The 26,936-nt window shown below is 39.1% G+C and overlaps 1 protein-coding gene and 1 long non-coding RNA gene across 2 annotated transcripts in view; one reads left to right on the forward strand and one right to left on the reverse strand.

Moving 5' to 3' along the window:
* Positions 1–26,936, reverse strand: part of glra1 (glycine receptor, alpha 1) — a 133,230-nt gene that overhangs the window by 48,019 nt on the left and 58,275 nt on the right. Inside the window, exons 6-9 of the mRNA XM_046030573.1 lie at positions 21,782–21,849; positions 8,661–8,884; positions 2,043–2,125; positions 491–628 (exon numbers count right to left, since the gene is read on the reverse strand). Of these exons, the coding sequence (XP_045886529.1) occupies positions 491–628; positions 2,043–2,125; positions 8,661–8,884; positions 21,782–21,849 (513 nt within the window). The remainder of the gene's footprint in view (positions 1–490; positions 629–2,042; positions 2,126–8,660; positions 8,885–21,781; positions 21,850–26,936) is intronic.
* On the forward strand, positions 7,356–9,010 carry LOC123957634. The gene is made up of 2 exons (XR_006821841.1): positions 7,356–7,410; positions 8,673–9,010. It is a non-coding gene; the product is annotated as an uncharacterized LOC123957634 (long non-coding RNA).

Here is a 26,936-nt window from a genome sequence, read left to right on the forward strand (position 1 = left end):
AACCATACAATTTCCAAATGGATAATAAATTATAGATAAGAGCAGTTCTTTCCAGAAAATCCCTCTAGATATCAGCAACTGCTGATAAACTCAACATAACTAACTAAACTCGAGGGTCTAAGACCTCTATTATCCCTGCAAATTACATTATTATTTCCAGGAAACTTTCTAGAAAATTGACTGGCAAAAAATCTGCCAGTGCATTAAGAGTTTTTGATTCTGTTTCTGAGAGACATTAATGGAATGAAGAAGAATCATGTAAAATGACACTTGATGATTGTTGATTTGTAGTGTCACTGCAGTGGCAGATGTTTTTCACATGTTTTGAGAAAACAAGTCTTTTACGTCTCCATAAGAAGTAAAATTAACTTGATAACTTTTTATTTTATAAGTGTGTAAACCAAACAGCAATAGCCAACAGACAGAGGAGAGAAAAGGGGGGGAAATAATCAGTCTGTCAGAGGCCACATTTCATCTTTGCCCCACTCACCTGTGTTGTAGTGCTTGGTGCAGTAGCGCAGGTCCTTCTCCTCTTTGAGTATGAACTGCGGTAGCGTCAGGCCGTCAGCCACCTGCACGGCTCCCTTCTCATCCCACTCGAATATGAGGTCGTTCATGGTATAGCCGACTGGAGGAGAGAGGAGCGAGCAAGAGGTTAGGCCTGTTTCATCGTTATTTATATAATCAGGAAAATTTATTTAGCTATCCAAAACAGAAATAGTCATTATAAAAACAACTACAATTCATAACCCTGGACACTTTCAGATCAGTTGGAGAAGAGAGGAAATAAAGAAGCAAGCTAAGACGTGACAGAGGAAAGACAGGAGGAAAGTAGGAAAATACAAAGGACTGAAGGTAAGAAAGAGAGAATCAATGAAGGAAGGGAGAAAAAAGGAGACGGAAAAAGACTGAAGTAAAAATAAAAGGAAAGAAAAAGATATTAAGACAAAATTAAATTTAGAAGTACAACACCTAATATACTTGACAGCTGAGGATTCATAGTCGAGCACTAAGTGGTTACAGTGTAGAGCAGTGATCGGCAATAGGCAGCCCGCGGGCCAGATCTGGCCCACCAGCAATAATATCTGGCCTGAGGCCAGATTGCTTTGATAGCAGAAAAATAAATAATAAATAAATTGATAACAGCTGGTGCTGAAATAGATCTCAGTTATGACAGCTACTGTTACTCACATAATCACTTCCTCTTAAGTGATTGTGCCTCAAAAATAAAAGCGCTAGAACGTATTTTGCACCAGTGCTTCATGTCGAGTTCATTAAGAGCTTTTACTTTGAAGAGTTCTGAAGGAAATTCAAAAGAGTCTCTGCCCTGCTTGACACACCTCTGAAAAAGCCGTCAGTAAACGTGTGATTGGATTCCCTTGCATTTTCTCAGGGAAATGAAAAAAAGTGTCCATAGGTTTATGAATGCGGATCGAACGCCGGAACGCGCACTGCAACAATAACTTTTACTTTGAGTTTTTCTAGGTGACAAAATTATATCAACATCAGCAGAAATCTCTGTTTTGTCATTGTCGAATTGATGCTTAATGTTTTACTTACATGCCCCAACTTGGTGGTTGCACAAATCTCAATGGTGCCACGAGTGGCAAATATTTAAGCTGATCTGTTTTAAGAAAATTTCACCAAAGGGAAAATCATTTCAACAGAGAACAGAACACTCTTTCTAAGGTTAAAAATGTGATTGTCGCAGAGTCAGCCAGTGACTTTATGAAGCTCTTCAGTATCTGTCGCTTCCTTTTGTTCCCTTAAAATCAGAACTGACACCAAATGTCAGTATGGTACTAGTGAGTGTTGTGTTGTTCTATCTTTCTTTTATGATCGCTGACCCTTTGTAGAAGTACAGAGCTCTTTGAACTTCAGCTTGTGTTTCTGTGATTCCTCTCACGTCTGTTCAAAGAATGAAAAGGCCACAGAGAAATCTATATCATATCTCTCACCCACCCTGCCAGCTGCTGAGTGACTGATGCTCTCCATGTACCCCTGACTCTGTGTGTGTGTGTGTGTGTGTGTGATTTACTCACAGCTCTCCAGCTGCATGATGCAGGTCTGAACGTCCATAGGGAAGTTCTTCAGATCCATGGGACAGGCCAGGATCAGTGTTATTCTGCAAACACACACATACACACATGCGCACACACAGAGAAACACACACATGTAGAATCACTTACTGAGTACTGAGAGGATTATCCAGAGCTTTGTCAGTTTGGCTCAAGCAGCCAGCGCCAGGCCACCACACTGAGCGACAGATCAGGTCGTGTTTGAAATTGATAAAAAATGAATACAATTTTTTTGTTTTGCCAATGCAGTTATACAGACTGTCTTGTAATACATGCAACAATAGGCTAAATGAATTTACATTTACATTTACCTTAAATAAACATTTAAATTTATGCTCCCAGAAAGAAGGAGCAAAATTCACATCCAAGATTTAAAGGGTGAAAGTCAAACTAATTAAATAAAAAAACACAACATTCATTAAAGAGCAACTGAACTGATGTATACTTGTTTTCATTAAGACATGTTGTGACTAAAACGGATTTGAGAGGATTAACAGTGAAACAATAGTAGTTAATTAATTGATTGATTAGTTGATAGACAATTACAACAAATTCAACATGTATTTTGTAAGTGTAAGCTCCTTAAATGTGAGCATTTGCTAGTTCTCTCTGTATGATAAGCTGTGTAGATTAAATATTAAATATTGAATTGTTATTCAATTGAATTGGATATGTTTTGGTTTTGGGCTGTTTATGAAACAAAACAAGTGACGTGAAGATATCACCCTGGGCTCTGGTAGCTAAATAATTAAATGATAAATCTGGTGATTTTCTGCATTTAACTTACTGTCAACAAGATATAATGAAATGTCCAAAACACTGAATGTATCTAACAAGTACTGTGTGTGTATCAAAGCATATCTCTAATTCCTTAGTGCCATAGAGTTGCACCGTTGTCCAAAAACTATTAAAAACAAATCAGGCACATTGTTGCACTGGGTGACATGTTCCTTTAATGCCATGAACACACACACTGGAATGTGATGTTAGAGGTCACCGTTTCACTACTACTACTATACTCTGCACGTCTTCTTCTCTGCTGGAGGACTAACAGGATGAAAACCTGTAGCTTAGCATGCGTGCAGCAACAAGGGAATGAATCTTGTTTCATGCAAGGCTGATCCGTGAAACTCGGAAAATTAAAACGTTCAAGGCAGCGGGTCCCACGTCGTGGTGACACATTACGTTCCTGAGTTTCAGGCACCAAAAATTAATTACCGCTGTCACTTCGAGGGAATGTATCTCTGCAAAAAGTCAACTATCCCCAGAATTTAATGGAAAAAATAATTTATAACTGATATGATGCATTACTGAAATTAAGGACTTTCATTTTAAAATGAGATATCTACCATTTGAAAAATAAAACACATTCTCAGACATTATTAATGCTCCACTCTGCCCATTAGACCTCAACATTTGCTGTTAAAAAAAAAATCAGTTGCCTTTTCAGAGCTGTTTGTTTAAAACTAGGGACACTGTAGAAGATGTAATCTTAATGTGCTTCCAAAATAAATTGGAGACACATTTGGCACATTGCTGATTATTTTTAATATCAATCAATCTATTATTTTTCAATTAGTCAATACATGTGTAGACTGTCAAATGTAAATAATGATAATTGGAGGGGGGTGGGGGGGGGGCAGTAAAGCTTACCTCTGCTTATCTTTTTAATTTATCTGAGATGTGATCCAACTGAAAGGAACAGAACAGATACCAAATGGTTCTTGTAATGAGATTTGCTTAGCTGCTGCTTCCAAGGTTAAGAATGAACTCAACTATCATTGATTGTCTATCTGAAATACACCACTTTATAACAGATGACTGTAGTGTATTCATGGCCTGTGGGATGTTAAAGTATTGATATGTGATCTTCAAGGTGGTATTGATCTGTGATCCTGAGATCAATTACTTCGGTCTCTGCACACATCGCTCTATCTCTATTTTCGATGAGGAAACATCTCTCACACTCTTGTGATTATTCCTTCCCTTTTTCAAGTATGTTGTCGGTGTTAAACAAAGTTACCATGGCTGTGATACCAAGCTAAGATCTCAAGAGTTTTCAAGAGGGTTTGTGTGACATTTTGACTAAGTTAGAGTTAGGTGTAGTAAAGTGTGTGTGTGCAAATTGTTAGTCTCACGGGACTTCTCTCTTATTTCTGTGCATGGATTTAAACTGTTTGATTAAGGTTTAAGTCCACTGACTCTTACTACAGCATGTTACGGCCGCGCCACGGTTTTGTTCCATCCTGGGCATCAACGTCCACTGAGAGCGTCTCAAAAACGTTTCAGCAGCGGAGCATGTAGCCTGCCCCACTTGTTATTCATTTTTCCTTTTTTTTGCTTCTACTACCTTCTTCACGGCGCTCTGTGCCCCCCGTTTCGTTCCGTCGTCATCAGGCTGAATGTACCAAAAGGAGCATTTCAGAATTAGAGCGTTTTGTCTGCCTGATTTTGCTGACATGTTTAGATGTTGTTGATTTGGTAAGCAGTGCTTGCTTTTTGCGCTTCTGCTATGATTAAGTAAGCTGCATAGTTAAATTGTTTCTTTTTGTGTCGTTGTTTATTGTTGTCTTACGATCAGGAGTCTCCAAAGGGTGTTTTATTTTGAAAATTGACCGGATTCTCTAATTGGAGATTAATTGGAGTAAAGTTCTCGCTGAAGAATCATCGCTTTCACTCTCGTGATTATTCCTCCCAATTTGTTAAGGGTGTAACATAACGTCAGCCAGGAAATCTGATTGGTGACATACATAAAACACTAAATACAGTGCGCCTACTGTGCTGTATTGGTTGCTTTGTCCATAAATCAGGGAGCTTGTAATCTGTCAAATTACTTTGAAGGTTATTCTCAGATAATACAAGTTAATAACTGCCGATGAAAACCACAATCAGCAATGACCATCCATCACCATCGTCCTCATGATCTCTAAATCACAAAATGCTAAAGATTTCACTGAGAAAACCTAAAAAAAAACAACAACTCCAGTTTAATTTCTGCAGTTTGAGCTGTCTGCAAGTTGTCGTGACGTGCAGGAGGTGATTTTGCTGCACACACTCAGTGCTTCTGTTCTGCTCTAACAGGACACCCGCTGCTACAACACACACGTCCAGTCGGCCTGCTGTACCAAATAAACTTTGCCACGTCTGCACATTGTTATAAGTCCATGACAGGATGCTGAATATGTATTACACACACGAGGAAGCCTTCCCAGATGTCCCACTTTCTCAGAAAGAAGATTCAGCTCTGTGGTTTTCTGTCTGCTGCGCCGTGACACCTAAATGCCAAATGCTGACAAAGTTAGTGCCTTACTTTATACTCCTAGGGATTTAGATGGAGTTGAACACCCAATCCTGCTGGTGATTTTGTGCTTTTGTTCCAGTACAAGTGGGATTACATGGAAAATCATGAATTACTATTAAAGGACAGACAGTGAATTTAAAACCCCACAGCAATGACTAACCTTTAAGAAATCTGATTACATGGTGACAAATAAACTCTGAGCTCAGAATGTGTTTTTTGAGTTTTCCAGTCAACTAAAAATCTGCCACTGGCGAAAAAACAAAAAATCTTGATTCCTTCGATTTGGAGGTAACAATGTTTTGGGAGTACAGTTATCACAATGTTGGACCGTTATGTTGGACAACATATGTCCAAAGACAACTTAAAAATTTGATGATTCTCAGGCAAGTTTTTCTATGACGTTTATCTGTGATGGAAATAGGAAATGTAGCATAAGTCAGTATCTTTGCCTCATGGTTTAAAAACCTATATTTAAAGAGTTTAATAAAGAAATCATGCATGCTTTTTCATCTTGGATAAGAAATAAATATGATATACTTTGTAATGTCGGTTTTACCATTTTAGATACATATATATATATATATATATATGTGTGTGTTTCTGTATTTTATAAAGTTTTGTGTTTTTTAGGTTTACGTCATGTAAGACAAATTAATGTTTAGTTAGGTTCAGGCACTTGGTTATGGTAAGAGAGCAATTGGTATCATGGTAAAATAAATTCTTGTTTACTGATGGTAGGAGACAGGTACTGTGCTCTCAAAGTATGGTTGACCAATTCCTGACATTACTGCTTGGAGTCTTCATGAGATGAATGTAAACATAAGTCATTTTAGGGATTTGAACAAAAGTGAATGTCAGATTTAATCATCCTAAAATAAGGTATCCTGGCTTTCTCGATTTGCCCCTTTTTCAGTATTTCATCTTTTAGAGAAAACTAACTTTCGACATTTATGTTCTTTGCAAAGGAATTCTTGCAATTAAAGTATCATAGATTTTTCTTCAGTGCAAGCCCTGCATTTTATTTTAAAAACACAGCACAAGATTGGACTACTGTGAATCTGGTCATCCAATCTCAAAAAGTTCACTTTTATGACGAGGCCATCGGTTATGACTCCTCCTCGTACTGCTCAACTGTTGAGCGTTAAACGTAAAAAAAACCGGAGTAAACAACATTTACAAGACCCACTTCCTCCCCCTTCCTCAGAAATGGTTTAATATCCAGAGCCGCCTCGTCTCCGAGATCAAGCTGATCAACGGAGGGTTCATTCCGATAGTGTCAAGTTAAAAAATGAAAGCAACAGAGGCGGAGCGAACAGTTCATCCCTTTTTTTGACAAAATTTATAAAGGGCCAATCTTACTCCTCCTCCTGCTGGACATGAAGGTGAAAAGTGAGGCTGATAACAGATCAGACTCACTGCTGGAATACTAACAGGCTGAGTAGATTACCACGGCTGCTGCAGTGCTTTCTCATTCGCCCTGAGCTGAGGCAATAAAAGCAAGGAAGAGGAGGAGGAGGAGACACCAGCAAGCTAAAAGGTTTGTCGGCGGAAGGCGGCTATAACTCTGACAGCCTTGAATGGGATGTCTTGGAGATACAAAGAAAAAAAGGGAGGACGTAGAGCTCTGGAGGAAATAAAAACCTCCAACGTTGACGCAATAAGAGCACTCTAAAGCTGAGGATAAAGGCCTCTGGAATGCAATAAACAGGAAGTCAGAGCAGGAGAGTCACTTTCCATCATAGTTTTATTACTGATTGTTTCAAAATAACCTCCAAACTTATAGCCTTTTTCCATCTTCTTATGCTATAACTTTTTCAATTACATTTTATGTCTCTTTTCAATGATCATTGTACAGTTATACTACACCATAATCAAGTCACTGTGCTTCTTGTCATTTTTTAAAAAGTTAGTTCGGAAAACAACTTCACGAAGTTCTAAATGTTGAATCATTGGTACAAAAGATGAGACAACTGTTTCCTTCTTTGATAAAAAGTCAAAAGTACAAACTTGAGGACATGTGCGTGGCTAATGGTGAGCTAAGGCTAAACATATCTCGGTTGTAGAAACCGGATTTGCTTCTGCTCTAATTCGTGCATCTGACTTCTTTATAGCAGGATATCATAGTATTTAGAGCCATCCTCCAAACTGAACTGACATGACTGAAGACAAGACTGAGTCTACAGCCAGCTAAATCCTTACGTAAGCATGCTAACATGCACAGTAGGGCTGAACAATTAATTTTCAAATCGGAATTGCAATTTGAAATTCGCTGATCATGAGGACGGCGATTAAAATGTAGGTTAATTATACAGCTGACTTGTTCAGATTTTGTTAATTTGTTCAGCTGTCCTTGATTTTTATGACTCTATGATGATTAGGTAGGCTACGTAGTTAAAGTGTTTCTTTTTCGTCTGTTTTAACTTATTGTTGAAATGCAATCGGGAGTCTGCACAGAGTGTTTTATTTTGAAAATCGACCGTATTCTCTATACCGTTCTGTGTCCGACTTCCTGCTCGGTTCATCTGCTCTGTGCTGCTTGAGGCTTCCGTCAAAAATAGACTAGCCGTGAATATTGAACTTAAGCTCCACTTTTAGTAATCGCAAATCGAATCGTAATCGCAATATCTAGGAGAAAAATCGCAAATAGATTTTTTCTCCAAATCTTTCAGACCTAGTGCACACAATGACAATGTTAATGCGAAGCAGGCATAATTTTTTACCATATTTGTCATTTTAGCTTAATGTGTTAACATGCTAAAACGTGATTAATTGTATTGGATCCAATAAACGATGACAATTCATTCTGAGGTTACCGTGAATGTCTATCAAATTTATGGTAATACATCAAATGGTTGTGGAGACACCTGATGGCTGTAAGAGATAGGGTAGGGTCATTATACAGCAGACTCCTGTGTTAGTTAAATAACATTGAGGTTATCAAAAAAGCTTAACAACTTTGGAATGAGATTGGCTGACAGAACAACCTGACCTTATAAATACATAAAACACTTCGTGATATCACTAATGTCAGTTTACTTTGGGGGATTTGCAGGATCAGAATATATTTAATGTTATATACAGCTGGAAAAAGAGGACGTGTTCTTTATTGTATCGTCTAAACAATAACAAGAGGGCACTTATTGTGCCATTTACAGTTTGCATACACCTAACAAACCGAGTGAAATGATAACGTTAAGATGTATCCGTGCCGTAGTAATCAGTTTAATAACCAGACTTTTTTTCTCAGTTGGAATCTAAAATCTCACACTTCCTCCACTCACCGTATGCTGTAGAGCACATTGCCGTTTTTAGAGATGCGTAGCAGCTTGTTGTCGGTGGTGACCTCGTGGAAGTTGGCCCCCTTCTCATTGGCAAAGAACAAGTCAGGTTTCCAGATGGAGTCCAACATGGAGGGGTCGAGGTCCAGCGAGTCGTCTGGGTACTCGCTGTAGGCCAGCCGAGGGTCGTTCCACTGTTGTCTCAAGAAGATGTTCACTCTGTAATCCTGAGAGGAGACGGACAGGACATACGATCTTAAGATGTTAGATAGAGGGAGACACTGTTCTGAAGCTATAGCTGGATGCATGATCACACATTTAGTGGTAATGAGAATAAATCTGAAAGCAGCATATTTTTTTACAGCATCCAGCTTCCCACTCCTTCAGTACTTTACAAAAACAATTATACAATTACAACAATTATATGCCAATGGATCAAAGATATATCTAAAATCTGAAATAACAAAACAGAAGATCTGCAAACAAAGATCTGCATTTGGATGTGGATGGAAGTAGAAGGCTTCAACCACAAACAGTGCACTGTGTCGTCAAAGTCACACATTTTGCACACACATCTATCCACGCTGACCATATCTCTCAAGGACAATACACAGTGGCGGCTTTGGACGCATGTCAAAACACCAGCACCCATTTTTTTTAATGCAAGGCCACCAACTGACGGCGTCTTGAGGTGCATCATAGTGGGTGGACATAATCAGCTGGGGAGATTCCACTGTCCTATTTCCTGACATTGAAGCACATCAAGTATTCAGCAAAGCAGCAATTTTATCACAACTGCCTAACAGATCGGCACATCCCGCCCGCTGCACCCTGACTAATTATTATGTCCTGTCCACTGTGTGCGATGGGATGTGAGGGGTGTACTCACTTTTGTTGTCAGCTGTTTAGGCATTAATGGCTGTGTGATGTGTTATTTTGAGGGGACAGCATTATACAAACTGTACACTCACTACTTTAAATTGTAGTAAAGTGTCATTTCTTCAGTTTTGTCACATGAAAAGGTATAATCAAATATTGACAAAAATGTGAGGGGTTTGGAAGATACTGTATATTGATCTACAACACTGTCAACATTCTTCCATTTTATTTTCATAATCACAAACAGAACCATACTGTACGTCTACTCTTGCATCCAATTCTGTTGTTTCTCTGGTGATAGCAGTGTTGTTTCACGTGGACGCATTCAGCTGTTTAGTGGTGGGTTTTAAATGCCTTTTCAAACATTAACAATGTCAAATTTTAGAGCTTGACTCTCAAAATCCAAGGCGCAAGAGCTTATTGTATTTCTCTAAACAAAAAGATATTTATCAGAGAAGAAGAACAAGGAGATCGATGTCTATACCCACAGGAGCAGAAAAAACAGACCAGAATGCAATGCAGCAACCACATAAATTAACAGTTTTGCTTCTCCTTAACTTGTAAACTCATATTAAATTATCACTGCCATCACTATTGCTCTTTCCAAATATGCCTACCACACCTGCATTCTCTGGAGGTCCAAAGTCTCTCTGAAGCAGACAAGGCAGGTTGGAGGAAATTTGATTCAGCAGAGAAATTAAATTACAACAAAACAGCACAAAATTGATTGAGCATACATCTCAGAAACACATTGAACGGACACATGTAAAGCGTTTCCTTTAAATAATAAAAAAAAAAAGGACAAATGAAAGAAAGGGAGGGAAAAAAGGCCTGTCAAGGGTCATTGCACTGCTGACTCAAGATGCTGTAACTCCATATGGAGGAATGGATAGACAGATACCGGCAGATGTAGAGATGGAGTGATGGGATTTTGCGGTTGGATGAGCAGGTGGTTATGGGTCTTCATTCATATGTCATTTTCTCCTTTATGTGAATATAAGAGATTTTACTGATCACGGTGAGCTGTGGCCTCGAGCCAAATCTGACATCTTTTTCCTGCCTGTAAGCCAGTTTGCAGCCTCTGATCCTCCTCAGCCTCTAAGACAGCATTCAGCCCAACTTTTAACTATATTTTTTTACTCTCTATTCTTATTTTTCTGCTTGTTCTGTGGAGGCTTGTGTTTGCTGGGTTTTGATTGATAAAGCACTTTTTAAGGTTTGGTTTTAGAGTGCTACGATTATTGTTTTAAGTAAGTTGACAGAAGTGCTGGGATATACAGACAGGCAGATGGATGAGTGGCGAGTCGGCCTCATACAAAGCTGGAAGGCAGCTGAAGGTAATTGAGCTGCTCCCTCTTTAGTCTTACACAGGGAGATGGAGCGATACAGTGGGAAGACAGTCAGAGGGATAGATGAACAGAAGATAGAAGGCTGTAGAGCGTTTTTCAAAGATGACGCTTTTGGGCTGCATGTATTCAAGAAAAATAACCTTTAAAGCAGAGTTTTTAAGGTTTTGAGGTCGTTGCAATAAGGAGGATGGATTTAGGCCATATACATTGAAACTGCAACCACAATCCTTCCTTATTGACCTACGCTGTCTTATTTTTCTCTCTTAAATTTGTTCATATAGATAAAATAACACAAAAATAAGAAAACCTGATTTATGAAATGTGTGAAGACTATTCTTATTTGTGTTGCAGCAATCCTTGGTGCCGTTTGTAAACCATTTTCAGACTATCTATAGAGAACTGAAAAGACTCCTGCCAGCACTAAAACTAAATATCAGAATGAGAATAAAATTTAGAAACAACAAAAAGCATCTGTTGACTCTGCGACGTAGTTTGGTGGTCAGAAGATTCAGACATAATTCTCAGACACTGTGGATACAGAATTCCTGGAGATGCTGAACACTTAAATTTAGACGACAAAAAAAACCAAAAAAAAATACCTGCAGACACAGAATCATCAGAGTCAGGTGTTGAATAATACAACAATGTTACTGCTGCTGATCTTTGCTTTACTTTAGATTCAGAGATTAAGTTTTGGTTTTAAAAGGTTTCATCCAGCTGGAATCTGAGCTGACCGGAGGTTAAATCCAGACTGCAGAACCTCCACCATGTGGCTTTAAGACCTTCAGCCCCCGCTGTTCAACTGAAAGATCAATACATCTCCTACTGGTCTGCCTGTGTGTGTGTGTGTGTACTCCTGGAGGTCTATCTTTGCGAGGACCAATTTGTCAAGTGAGTGGATTGTTATGAAAATTTATATTTCAGTCCTCGTCTTACAAAATAAAATGGCTCGTATCATATTTTATATTGTTATGCAGGGCTGGCTTGCCCGGATAAAACATATAAAATGTTTTTTTAAGATGGAAATGGTGCATCAAATGTTTTGTATATACGTCTTTATTAAATGCACTGCGTTGTGTGTTAATTAGTGAATAAGGCTTTGAGTTTTTCATTAGTCAAGTTTCCATCAACGTTTTTTATGCGCATTTTGAAGTGACGGAATAGAAAAGGTTGATGGCAACTGCAAAAATTGAAAAAACGTCCTCGTCCACGATTTTAAGCTCGCTTGAGGTGGGTTTTTGTCTTTTTCGGAAAAGAGTTATTATTCTAAATGGGAGATGGAAACACATTTGCTGAATAGATTCTGACGTTGCGACAAGCGGGAAGCTTCCAGTCAGAGAACTGAGTCGAATGCAGAAGTCTCTTAAACCTGCATTCTATTGAACGGCCAGCAGGGGGCGACTCTTCTGGTTGCAAAAAGAAATCCGACTCTATTAGAAATAATGGTAAGATGACCCTACTTCTCAGCTGATTTATTGCCTCAATAAACACTTTCATAATGAGTTTATGCTCTCAGGCGCTAGTTTCATGTCTTCTTTAAAGGGGCATTATGTAGTTTTCAGCGGCCACTAGCGGTGCGGTTGCAACCAGGTGTGTGCTTGTACGCGTGCTCGCTTGAACTCATGAGCGAGCATAATCCAAAACACAAACACTTTCATACAGAAATACAACAATAAACACAGGAACACCTGCATGCAGGCTGTGGCTTTTCACATGTTCAGGCTCTGTTATTTCAATGTTCCCGGCTCACTTTGTTCTTACTCGACATCATCTGAACCTGTTTGGTCTGATGGGCTTCAGCACATAAACCTTTATTGTTGTTTAGGATCCTTACGTGGAGCCTGTGTTTTGCTGTGAGCCGGCTGTTTTATGGTGTTAGTAGGCTGCCGTTAGTCTGAGAGAGGCTCGGGAGCACGCACAGGGCTGAATTCGTCCTGGAGACCTCACATTAAAAGCAGAATAGTGGCAGATGGAAGCAACGGAGAAAACAGGCGTGTGCTTCATTTCTAAGTGAGTTTAGAGCACACTGACAATAAGGCAATGAAAATTTGATTAATTTCATTGAAAAACTTACATATAGTCCCTTTAATACGACATGATGTTCATTTAGTAAATTATGGTCCAATTTAGAGGAAAATAGACAATATAGCAGAGTATTCTTCAGGGCGGGATTATCTGTGATTGACAAGTCGTTACCATGGCAACCTGTCTATAATGCTACAGTGACTCGTACCCACGGCACTGTGTAAATTTAACCAGCGCCATTGAAAAAGCTTATTAGGAGTTGGCTGTTCACTTTCTCTGGTGAGTACATTTAGTTTTAAGCCTGTTTGTTGCCAGACAAAAATATCATCCCGGTTAAAATGACAGTTAACGTCAGTTACAGATGCACCTAGCTAAGTCAACGGCCAAACTTGAGGCTTCAAAACAGCAGTCCACAAACCGACGGGTGACGTCACGATGACTACATCCACTTCTTATATACAGTCTATGCGTTGCGATCATTTACCTCACATGCCCGATCAGCTGTTTCCGTTGTCGGGGTCTTGTTTATTACAGCCATGCGTAATCTCAACTTCAGACGTAACTATGCCTTGTGTAGCCTGATTTAAAGCAGTTCATGGAAATGCGCCTAATTCGCATTTTATTTTTTTAATTATTATTATTTGCGACATTTCCAGAAGTCAAGGACTCAACTTGTCTGTGTTAACAGTGTGATTTGGCTTAGGGTTTGGGAAATATGTTTTGGATTGAAATAAGCACTTTGTTAAGGTTAAGGAAACCTTCATTGTCATGATTACAATAATAACTTGGTTATGGTTAGGGAACAGTTGAAAAGTTTACTGTTAGGAGGTAACAGAAAAGGAACAGCAATCTCCCACTTTTTGTAGATCCAGCCATCAAAAGTTAAAGTTAGGGTTTGAATTACCAATGGATATAAAAAGATATTATATCTTTTTATATATAATATAATAAGTTATATATAATGTTATATATAACTGCTCAGAGTTTTATTGTACATCCTCCACCCCCTGTTCTCCATCCCCTGTTTCACAATCACATGGTATCTTTATTTAGCGTGGAGTGGCATTTAGCTCACCCCTTCTATTCCCCTAATTGTCAATTATTCTCAGAATATGGAGCTTGGCCACCTCGGCCAGGCTGGAGTCATCATTAAGCTGAGTGGCGTAGCAGAAATGCATTGCAGGGACGATGTACGGCCTTGCCAGCAGCTCCAGTGGGTGGCATTTAAAGGCGCAATCAGCCACGGTGCTGCATGTGTGCGCGTGTGAAATACAGTCACATGGCAATCAGCCTCAGTGAGACCCCTTCACTGTTCATCACTGTTTATTAGACTGAATATCTCACATGAAACAAATGAGCTTGACCTTTCATGAATGAGTCCCCTTTTCTTCTGCTCGAGAATATGATAAATAACCTGTAAATGGCGCAGAGATGAGGAGTGTCAGTCGATGGAGAGAGGGAACGAGGGAATACAGAGGAGACGTACAAGTCCACACAAGGATCATCAGTCATAAGACCGACTGTTTGACACCGGCTTGAAAAGGGCGAAAGTCTAAAGGAAATGGCCTTGAAGGAGTCCCTGAAAGCAAACAGAATTTTGAATCTAACGGTCACACAAGTCTCTTTTTACAAAGCTAATAGTTGTTGAACTGTTCACCACCTGTTCTTTATTTCTCATTTTAAGAAACTTTAAGTCTTAATTCTGTCTTATTTCTGTCCTGCATCAATACTATTTTTTACTCTCTGTGCCTCCAGCAGGAAAAAAAAAATGTTAATTTCCTTAAATTATTTTTATTTTCTTTCACATAATTCATACCTGCAAATTATAACTAATTCATGGTCAAAATATTTTCTATTAATTCCTTCAAAATCCGAGTTTGTTCCCTCAAACTATAAACGTCTTTCAACCCTGGAATTTGGTTTTGGACAATTCTGCCTCAAACCAGAGCAAAGCTGGTCTGCAATTAACTTTTTTATTAACCCTAACCATGATGTTCCTAACCTTAACCAACTGTTGTAGTTGCCTCACCTTAACCATACCTTAACCAAAACCTTAACTATGCCGTAGATGCCATGTGCAGATGTTGCAGAACTTGAGAATTTCATAAATACTATCATAGAACATAATACAGTTTTTTTTTTTTTTTGTTTGTTTTTTTTTTTTTAAATTGTCCAGTATTGACATTATTTTCCCAATATCAAGTTTCCAAAAGGTGCAATAGTTAATTTTTGGCAGACAAGCCTTACAATTTTTCCTCCAAAAAATATTTGGTCTCTCAAACTACTTTATTCATTTTCAATTAGCATTTCAGACCATCACCTTTATCTTGCCTTAAAATGCCTTCCCACACTACAGTTTTGCCTGTCAAACACAATGCTGTTTTATTTGGACATCCCTAAAAAGCCGTTTATGAAACAATATATAGTTTAATTGCAAATAAAAAAAATCCAGATGCGGATGTCATCTGGTCCATAAAACGTCATCTTCATGGATGCACATTAAGTGCATCAAACAGATAGGCGGGACGGACAGTGCGCCATTCAAGATTCAAATGAGGGGAAAGTAATTTGAGGGAGCAAGTTAATAATAATTTCAGGAAATTATTTGGAATTGGAGTGAATGCATGATTACTCTGAGGTTTAATAAAAAATGTTAACACTGAGGTGGCTCCGTACTGAACCCAGAAAAGTGCTGCAGGACGTCGGCATATGTGCAGCAAGATGTCGGACTCCCATGATGACTGCAGGTTCATACTCGTTGTTTAATATCCTGACATAAGGCCGTTGGATTGTTAAGTGCTACCCTGAAATTACCATCCACCATCACCACGCTGCTATGAAACCATTAGCAGAGGAAATGCTGTACTTACACAATACAGAACTCATTTCAGCATGTATTAAACTCAGGCAGTAAACCACGCATGAAAGACTGCAATCTTCCTCCTCCTCTACTTCTTCTCCTTCCTCAGACAACAACAACAAATGCATACAGAAACAGCAACAGCCATATTCTAATTCCACGCCTGTCATAACATCCTGCCGGCTCCCTGGATGCTGCTCAGGTAGGGAGAGGAGGTAGGAGGTTACAGAAGCTCACACATTATGGCAGCGCATCTGCTCTGCTCAGACAACACTGAGAAAGGGAAAGATGCTGTTTTCACGGTGTGGCCTCAAAATAAGCAACACCACCGCCTGCAGCCCTGTGGGATGTCAAATCAACAGCAAACTTCTCTCTGGATCTTATCTTCTCTGGAGAAATGACAGGTTGGACCACTCAACAAGCACTGATGCGAATACTCCCCATCCACACTACTAGAGTTTTAAAACGAATACAATCTCCGTCCACGTCAGCATTTTAGCTGCGTATCAGAATTGATCTCTGTCTATATTAAAACGACTGAAAACGCACATCTAGTGGCCTTTAACGCACACTGGGCACGCGTGTGCCGGTGTAAACGGGAAGTAGATGGTCCACTCCGCAGTTGCAGAAGATTTGGCGAAAGAAGAAAGTAATGCAGATGAAGAACCACACCAGAGATTTATTTGCATGGACCAACAACGAAGTGGAACTGTTACTGAATGGAAAACGTAAAGTAAAACGGCGACATACACAGTACAAGTGTAGGCTATAAGTGTTATTTACACAGTACAAAATATTTTAATAAAAATACCAAAACTTAAACTCCGTCAGTAGCGTTGTGTTTTTGCTTTGCATGACTTACATGACCCAATCAGGAAGCCAAACGTGAGCGTCTGTGTCATCGTTTCTAAAGTCCTCCGTTATTGTCTGTCCGCACTAATACGCTACCCCAAAGTTTTAAAACGAAAACAGGGTCACCGGTGTTTTAAAACTTCTCCGATTTAGGTCTTCGGATTCTACTAAGAATTCTACTAAGAACTAAGAGGCTCCAATCTAGCAGTTATATATATATCAAAAAAGTGGTCTTGAGACAATATTTAGACCAGTATTGCAGTCAAGAGTGACTGAGTTGATACCAACACGGAAACAGTGCTAGATCGAGATGAAGACTGCTGAGCTGTGTACAGATGTAGAGATACAGTGCAGATATAATACAGTCTGCAAGAACATACAGCTTACGTTTAAACAAAAGTCCAGTACATCCAAAAACTGACACATGGCAGAAATGGTGTCTCCTTTCCTTACGTTGTTGTATGAGATTTCCAAGTGAATGAATTGACCGTATAAACTGCTACTGCTATACAACAATTACTATTGTTTTCAGTATCTGTAATGACAATATTATAGAAGGAAATAATGAGAAGAAATGGGAGCGGAGAATATCAGATGTGGTTTTAGTCATCATTCTTTAGAAAGTCTGGGACATTGTTCAAAAAGTCCACCAAACTAAACAACCAAATGTGTCATGTGTCAGTGCCTTGGAAAATGCCCCACCTGAGCGTTCTGATCTTGTGCTCCGGTGATTAATGTTTGGCTAAGTATTGGAAAATAAAACTACTAGGGAATGCTCAAGGATATCATGCTTATGTAGTTGACTCAACTGCTGTCCTCTGGGTCAAAGTCACTTTAAATCATCAAGAGTGTTTGTCACGCTATACGGTATTTGCCTTTACAATATTGCTCATAATTCCTTTGTCCTATTTGTATCATACTGACAATGTGGAGAAATGAAATGTATGTAGGGAATAGTATCTGAAAGTAACTTCCTTTACAGTAAGGACCGCAGCCACAGTAGCAATATAGATGAGAGGAGAGGACGAGAGAGAGAAGCTGGCAGCAATGCTCTAAATAACACAGGGTAAATCCTCTTCATATAGCTTCATATGGAGGGTGAGAGTGGGAATGAATGAGCAGCGAGATCCCTGTGTGTATGTGCAGGGTGGGGGGATGGAGGGGGGTAACAAAGGGAAATAAAGTCATTGAGGTTTTCGTGTGTGAAGGATAAAGAGCCTAAGAGCTCTGTGGTTAGAGAGGAATAGCACAAAATATCACACACAGAAAAGTATAATGTATATACTACCAACTCTTTTTTATTACGGTATAGTATTAAATATGGTATATATCGTATAATGGGATATGGGATGAAGAGGTAGAGAAGGGGGTTGCATGTCTGTGTGTGAGGGAGAGAGAAAGAGCGAGCAGGCAAGCGAGCGGTGTGAGCACTGAAACAGGAATAAAGCCGTGTACCGCCGGGACTTCAACACGCACTGCGCCATTCTACCGACTCCATCTATCACTGTGCTCCGGCCCCAGCAGCACTGTGTGTGTGTGTGTGTGTGTGTGTGTGTGTGTGTATTGAAGCTGGAGGGATACTGTAGTCCAAGCTTAAAGCAAGAGCTACACACTACAACGAACATCACTGCATCAAGAAACCGTCCTCAACCTCCTGCTCGCTCTGTGTTGCCTCAGGCATTAAAATGGATTTTCTGGCTTGATATAACCTGTTAAATCCAATTATTTTAAGGCTTAATTTTCGCTTCTAATCTACACTTTGTGGTCTTCTGTGGTCTTCAGCCTCAGCATCCATGAGTTATCCTGTGTTCAGCACTTGATTGACGTGTCGCTCCGTCTGCCAGGCTGTGAGCGGCATCAAAGACACTGGAGCTCTGACAATTCATTTTTATTTACAGACAAAAATCTGAAAAAATAGGTATACAATCGGTACATCCTCTTCTAAGATAAGCGATTCGGTTAAGGAAGAGTTTCAGAGAAGAAATGAAAAAAAGGGAGATACTTTAGAAAGAGAAACGGAAGAGGGTCCCTCATTCTGGAAGAATGGCAGCGTAGTGGAATTACAATGTGGTAAAACAGAATTACGTGGATACATTTTGCCCATTCCCTCATTTAGCCCCCATCTGTCCATCTTACTCCTTCCTTCATCCCTTCCTGTCTCCCTCCATTCTTGGTTTTTTAAAAAAGACCGATTCGGCTTCTGCAAGAGGGAAAATCTGGAATTTGTTCTGCATGACGAGGATCTGCAGCGGCCAGCAGTTTCAATGCAGTGATGTGTGTGAATGTATGTTCCACATGTTTGCCTCCTTGTATTCCCTTCTTCCTTTCTTTCAGTCTTTCTGCCATTCTTCTTTTTTTTCACTCCCCTTCCTGCCTCTGATCTTCCCGAATTTCCTTACTTGACACCTTTTAGTTCTTTCTTTTCTCCTTTTGTGCTTCACTCCTTGCTCCCTCTCCTTCCTCTTATTCAACCCGGTCTCACTCCCAAGTCGTCACATATGGACGCTTGGTCAAGAGCCATAATCGTCAGTTTGTGACGCACTAGGGATCCCTTTGACGTCATAGTTTGAAGTATTGAGGGAAGCCCTGTTGTGTCAGTTTTTGATGGTAAAGGCAAGTATGATATTTAAGAGAAAAGACGAAGTAAGGAGGTGATTGGGGTGGATAGAGGGCCAGAACCCGGACCTTGAAGCAGGAGAACAGGGTTTGTGTCCCGTGCGAAACAAAACATTAAATATTTTTATTTAGGCGAGTGAGGTAAATTGACATTAACGTTAGTTAACTTAAGTCTTAATTGACATACATAGCTATTTTAACCCAAACCATGGTCTTTTCCTAACCTTAACCAAGTAGTTTTGTTGCCTAAACCCAACCAAGTACTTTCTGTGCCTAAACCTAACGAAACTGCAACGTTTCACGACTTTAATTATGCGCGTTTCAACATGGCAATGTATCGAAACGTTACGTTTTATCTTGAAAGTGTAACCGGATATTGCATATTTATTGTTGCTAAGCGTTGCTAACTTGACTGTGGATCCCTAAACGTCAATAATTGATGCAAAAGGGCTACCCAAGTCTTTAAAAAGTGACGACAAAGGGCCTTGACCATGCGTCAGACATTTACGACGAGTAGGGAGTGAGACTGTGTTGTCTTATTTTTTCTTACAGAAGTGGTTATTGTCTTCATAGTGTTATGTGTTCTGCTAAAGGTGAGGCTGGAGGTTTTTTTTATAGTCATCAAATTACCTTGAAAAGTCCAAAATAAACAATGTGTTTGTCCATCTCTCAATACTCTCTGACTTGCTCTGTGGCACCCAGGTCCAAAGTCAATCTGTTATAAAATGGGAATAAATCTACATTTTGACAAATATACTGTACATCTGGTCATAGGGCTGGGCGATATAGCCAAAAATTTTAGCATGATAAAAACATTTCATCATACCAATAGAATATAATACTAATATCAATAATTGTCACGACAAATGTTAAATCATTATTTCTAAGTTTAATGGCTGATTTTTGCTCGAGTGAAAATTTAAGAAACCAGATAATTAATTGTGTGGTTAAACTATTTAACTTCTTTATGGTCAGAACATGAAAAAACACCTTGCGCCAAACAGTGGATCACTTAACATATCAGAGGTAGAACATTCAAAACAATTATTAAAAAAATTTATTAAAATTAATTTAAATAACAAATGTGATAAGTAAATTTTTTTCAATCTCTCTTCTTCTCAACAAAATAAATATCATATTTGTTTGTGATTCAAATGAATTCAATCAAACATTTATTGACGATATATTAAACATTTGTTATAATGTTATTGAGGAAAATTATATTGCGATAATTATCATTATTAATTTATTGCCCTGCCTTATCTGATCATCTGTCTGATAAACATGAAACTTGGGCCATTTCATAACTATGCTCCACTGAGACTGTGCAAAATTAGGCGCTAATCTGCCTCTAGTTTTACCTACTTTTTCAAACTCCTCCTGGTCTTGGTCAGATCTGTACAAAATTTCAAACAAAGAATCTATGGACTCTCCTCAAAAGTTAGCAATGAAAGCGATGTCTAATCTCTTGGTCTGTCCAATTACCACAAAAGTTGGGGCAACAGTTTCCCCTGCCAAACTGAAGCTCTGTGCAAAATTTGATATATATATATTTGAAAATATGCGAAGATTTTGATTTTAACTACTCTTTTTGAATTACATTTATTTCAGATCTGTGTGCTGCTCTCGACCTGCGACTTGATTCATACCCGTGGCACTGTAGGTCTGATTTGAGTCGTTTCTGAGGGGCCGCTGGGGGGCTTGGACTCTGTTAATAGCTGCTTGCTGGTCCAGTTCCTCTTTCCACCGTCCTTTAACCTTAACCTAAAAAAAGCCCTGAAAAGCAATTTACTTAATCAGCTTCTAATCATAAACCACCGGGTCCTATGGACATGACCTCTGCGTCCTCAATGGTAGCTTGACCCCTGCAGAAGTTTTTCACCGCTGACAGGCTCAATGATTTGGTGGATGAAAACATGAATCATGTATTTTATGGAGGTTAGAGTGGCGAGTGTGCCCTGTGTATACCCTTTTCTTTTTTAACATTCATGGATGCCATGGATGCTGAGAGCACTTCTGCTGTCACACACATGCAAACACACACACACACATTATGGTGAAGTGTTACCATATCTGCTTTGGGCCTTGTTGCTCTGTGATGGTTGATGGTTCAGTTATATTAACACTAATGGATTTTCTATGTAATGAATACGTGTAACCCCCCCGTCGCTTGCAAACAGGCACGACAGCAGCGCAGCCATTGCGTTGTTATGCAAATGGACGCGGCACTGATGCGCGCTTTCAAATGAATTGTTTGAAATGGGAGAGCTCAATGAGGCAGAGACCTTTCTACACACTCAGAGGGCAGAAGGCTTTTAATTTTTGAAAAGAAATAAAAATGGAACGACTGATGTTCGGCGCATCCAATTAATCGCATTTTTCACGGCTAAATTACCCAAGTCTAAATGGAGCTGCGACGGGATGTGACATTTTCCATTAGCCGCCCAGCCATCCACATCCACACACACAGTGACGAATAAATAATAACAAAATCTGCATATCGAGATGTATTACAAAAAGATATGAAGAATAATTGAGCTTACCATTGTTGTTTCAGCGATGGACCCAAAACTGTTGATAAAAATGTTGCAGGTTACGTTTACAGGCGGACCTGCAGAGAAGGGAAAGAGAGGAAAAGAGATGGAGAAATTAGATTTCATCAGAGAGTTTTTAACAACCGGTAAAACATAAAATGTATTTACACATATAAAACACCTCAAGAGATGGAATAATTAAAGATAAGATCACCAGAAAATCCAATAAACGGAGGTTTTCAGAGGTTAGATATTCTTAACACTGAGAGGAAGTTGTGTGTTTTTTTCCAGATCTGTCACAGAATCATTCCTAAAATGCATTTTAGCTGAAAACACACACTTTAAGCAAAATCAGTCTTAGTGAATCAAAACCATCCCTTATGAAAGAAATTTGACATCTAGCCTGATAATGAGCCTAAACTTGTTTTCACTTCATTAATCAGTCTGACATTGTGTCTGCTGTTGGGAAAGGGTTAGTTTGCCCTGTTGGCTGCTATGAACAGTTTTGTTTTTGTTTATTTTCCTTTATTCATTTAGCTGACACTTTTATCCAAAGTGACTTACAATTGCTATAGATATAGCTCACCAAAGGCATGTGCCTTATCTGCTGCGCCATCACCACCCTACATGACTAAATTATTGTTAGTCATGTCAATCAAAGAAATATACTAATTTCAAGCTACATTGATATTTTTTTTAACAAGCCAAACAATATGTAAACACATCATTTACATATTATCACCTGATGTTGTTATGGTTTACATGAAAGCAAACAGTTGCCTAAATAGACATCCACTTACAGGGAGCAACATCGTCACATCGCTGGAGTGTGACCACCTACATAAAAAAATATCTGGCTCTTTAGCCGAACTCTTCCCCAGCTCTCTGTCTTTGTCTGTTTATCACAGATAACAGCCACCTTCTGTAGCTGAAAATGGGCTTGATGAGAGCGCTGAGACTGAACCACGGCAGAGTTGCAGGCTGTAAAAACAAAACAATGAGCTGAAAGATGCAAAAATACTCCACAGAGCTGAGGGGAACTGCAGAGTTGGTGAATATACTTGGCTTGTTTTTCGTACTCTTTTCAAATCATCATTTGATCCATTAATAATTAAGAATGATTTATTTCTGTTTGTCGGCTTACAAAAACCTTAAGAGTTACATCTCTCTCATCCATGCTTGTTGCCTTTCCATTTTTATTTCTGGCACAAGACATTAATACCTTAATTCTTACTACACAGTTCTGACTGTCTTGAAAAGAGTCAATGAGCACAACATCAGACCAATCTGATGTGGGCGTCTGAAACCAGGCTATTTGAAATTCCCCTCTGGGCAGAGATACAGGCTTCCGAAAATCTGATGTAACAGATTCAAACATTCAAATATACCATCAAGTACCAGTTTTGTTCTAATGTCTTGCATTTACCTTTTAATGTATTCCATGTTGTGTATATATGGGAATTTCCTGTCGTAGGACAATAAAGGTCTGAACTGAGGTTAAGGATTGTGTATTTGTGTGTTTGAGTCTGTGTGTGTGTCCAGATATTAGAGCAGCAGAGAAGACTAGTGTGAAGTGAGTTGATAACAGAGAAAGTAAACAAAGTAAAAGAAACTGTCTGGTAAAATGGGTTCCAGCACAGACTGTGAGGGCTGTACTGAATAAATGAGTCTCTGCTCTGGACTTAAATACTCCGACAGTGTCCGACTGTCTGACAGCAGCAGCAAGTTTGTTCAGGAGTCGCTGAGAAGGACAACGTGTAAACATCTCATTACAGCTTAAGAAAACTAGAAATGAGAAAATCAATGTCATCCCCTTTGAGACTTAAAAAGTGCTGTCGGTCAAACTCAGGCAATATCAATAAACACAGAGTGTCATTTCAAAGGAATTCATAATGACGAAAATACTCCCCTTCACTCTCCTCTCAGAGTCAAGACTCAAGGTTGTTTTCAGGTGAGCGAGTGGGAGTGAAAGTAAATAGCATTTCAGGCTTTTCGCTGCCGCTCCATCGATTCCATGTATTACCAGGTTGTACAAACACAAATGCGATTACTTGGCTGCAGGAGTGGAGTTGCGGTGAGTAGCGTGGAGGACGGCCAAACAGACAGTCGGGCTCTCATCTCTTTCAGACAGTGGACATGGTATTGGCTTTAAAAGCTAAATCACAGTGAGTAACCTCTAAAGTCGTGGAGTCAGGTGGTCACTGGTTTGATGATGACAGAGAGTCAATCTACCCAATAAACTGCAGAAAAGGAATTTATTCAGCTACTGAGAGCGGACGTCAAATTTTACTTTGAGAACAGGAAGCAGCGAGTGTAGGTCAACATTTTGAGATATATGCTTATTCACTTTCTTTCTCAAGAGTTAGTTAGCACAGCATAAGTAACAGCAACAATAGTTTTCTCATCTGTTTATATAAAATAATAACCACGTACCGTAAAACTTTAATATTACTATTAATAGCCCGGGCTTTTATTTGCTAACATCACTAAATTGACCCTGCCTATATTTCGGACAGGCCTTTCATTCTTTTTGCAAAAAACTGAAATAGACTACTATGAAACAGTTTATTTATTTAAAACAGTATGAATGTTACTTGTATAAAAATGATCAAATAATATCAAATACACATCATTCATTTGATCTAGCTCCAACAGACGGCTTATGCACTTTTATTTTGTAGGCAGCAACGTAACGAAAACAAACATACCCAACAACGCGGTGCAGGAGGAGAAGTTAATCCAAGTCACAACTTGGATTAATTTTTATGAAAAGCTGTTTTGATTCTTTTGATCAGCGGAGGAATTTAAATAATCACGGAACGGATACATTTGGCATTAACGAGCGCTTCAAAGGTAACAGGAGTCTGTAATTCTTTTTTTTTTTTTTACACCGAGCTCGTTGTTTCCGTTAAATGAACTGAACGACTGAATTGAGGAGAATTTAACTGATCCTAACGATGTGCAGCATGTCCATACTGACATATTGATCATATATTTAAACATTAATATTTGTTATTGTTTGATTAACGATCTAAGCAGCTTAGAAGCAGCTAAAGTGGGTGATCCGGCGGGGTTTAAAAGGTTTTATACATCCAAAGAACTTCTCGATCGAGACCTGCGTTCATTTGTGAAAATCTGTTCCCACACCAGGCCAGTAAACGAGGTAGGCAGCTATTAATTGATGTTTTATGGAAATCCACTCTTTTCAAAGATTAAGTGAACCCTGTGTGGATAAAAATACATTCAATCCTGATCATACAGTTTTATAGTACACATCTGGTACTTTTTTGTTTGTTCTAAAAGAGGTAATAGGCTGTTACAAACAAATGCTTTACTGTAATAGCTCCTTTGCAAGCACGCCAGTCCCAAAATGCAACTCCGTACTTTTTATGTATAGCAGTGTATTACAATCTGTGCACCATTATCTGCGCTTTGTTTGTGAAATAATGAGATCACTGCCTACAAATTTTTGTAATCCCATTATATTTAATCCACTCATCAGACTTTATGTGTTAGAAATCTGAATTTAATACTGTGCTGGATTATAAAAATGTATTTTTAATAAGTCAAAAGGCTGCATAACAGCCATATTCTTGACTTAAGGTCAAACACACACACACACACGCACACATATATACACACAGTTCGTGTTTAATGTCCCTGGCTAAACTTGGTGTCTAATTCCACTAGCCGGCGGCAAGTTACGAATGAAGCAAAGGGGTCTGGATTATTTTGATGGCCAATTACTCTCCTTGTCACAGTCTGAGGACTGCTGGAGGCCACTAGGGAGGAATATCATTTGAGAGTCATTCACTCACTCAAACACACACACACACACACACACAAGCACAAGCACAAGCACAAGCACGCAACTGTGGTTAAGCCATAGAGTAGAATCATAGGGTTGAAGATGCACGTTTAAGAGGGAAAAATCATTAAAGCTAGCCAGAGGCAATCGTTCCCTACGTGACATACATGTACAGCATCTAATTAGAACAAACAATAGATTACTCACAGGATTGCGTGAGGAAAGGAGGATGAAGTAATAAAGGAAAAAGAAAAAACTTTCAGATAATAAATAAACCACGTTTGCTTCCAGTGCAGAAAATGAAACTGGCTCTAGATGAAATGAGTTTGGTCCACCGTTGCTAAAGAGAAATAGCTGCACACTGTAGCTGAATAAAGAGAACAAGACACTTAAACTGCCAGAGCTAAAGGTTCAATTACTTCAAAGGTGATAGATAACTGATGCTTGGGAAGTGTGGAAGCCCAATGTTTGTTTCATAAGCCGTTGAGACTGCTGGGCTTCTCTTACTGAATTTGACGCATGAAACTATGAAAATGGTGGGTCATGCTTCACGTACAGTGTTTTTTTGTTTTGTTTTTAATAGACTTCATTGAAATTGTTAACCAGGACAAGTGCCGCTTGAAAAGCCATGACAAGCTGATCAACATTTTTTCAATCATTTACACATGCAAGTTTATGTATTTTACAATATTCAAATTCATAAAGTCATTAATATGTTAATTCATAGGGGCATATACAAACTTCTACAAAACAAGAACATCAGTCCAGACTAAATTGTGTTCTATGTGGCTTTCCAACTGTAATGAACTGCATCAATCTATGACCCCCTAATATATTTGGATCCTGTAGTGTAGCGGGTTACCATTGCACTCCTAATAAACCACACTGCCATGCGCCAGTCTCTTTTGGGAGCTACAGTGGGGGAAAAAAGTATTTGACCCCTTGCTGATTTTGCAGGTTTGCCCACTTACAAAGAATGCAACGATCTACAATTTTAATCATATGTACATTCTAACAGTGAAAGACAGAATCCCAAAGAAAATTCCAGAAAATCACATCATATGAATTTATAAAAATTGATGACCATCTGATGAGGAAAAACAAGTATATGACCCCCTACCAAACAGCAAGTATTCTGGCTCCTACAAGCCAGTTAGTCTTTCTTTAAGACACAGCCCCAATCCCAACCAATTATCTACATCAAATACACCTGCCTCACCTTGTTACCTGTATAAAAGACACCTGTCAACACCCAAACAACCAGCATCCAACATCACCACCATGGGCAAGACCAAAGAGCTTTCTACGGACATCAGGGACAAGATTGTTGATCTGCACAAGGCTGGGATGGGCTAC

Source organism: Micropterus dolomieu, linkage group LG19 (assembly GCF_021292245.1).
Source record: "Micropterus dolomieu isolate WLL.071019.BEF.003 ecotype Adirondacks linkage group LG19, ASM2129224v1, whole genome shotgun sequence".
NCBI classification, from domain to species: domain Eukaryota; kingdom Metazoa; phylum Chordata; class Actinopteri; order Centrarchiformes; family Centrarchidae; genus Micropterus; species Micropterus dolomieu.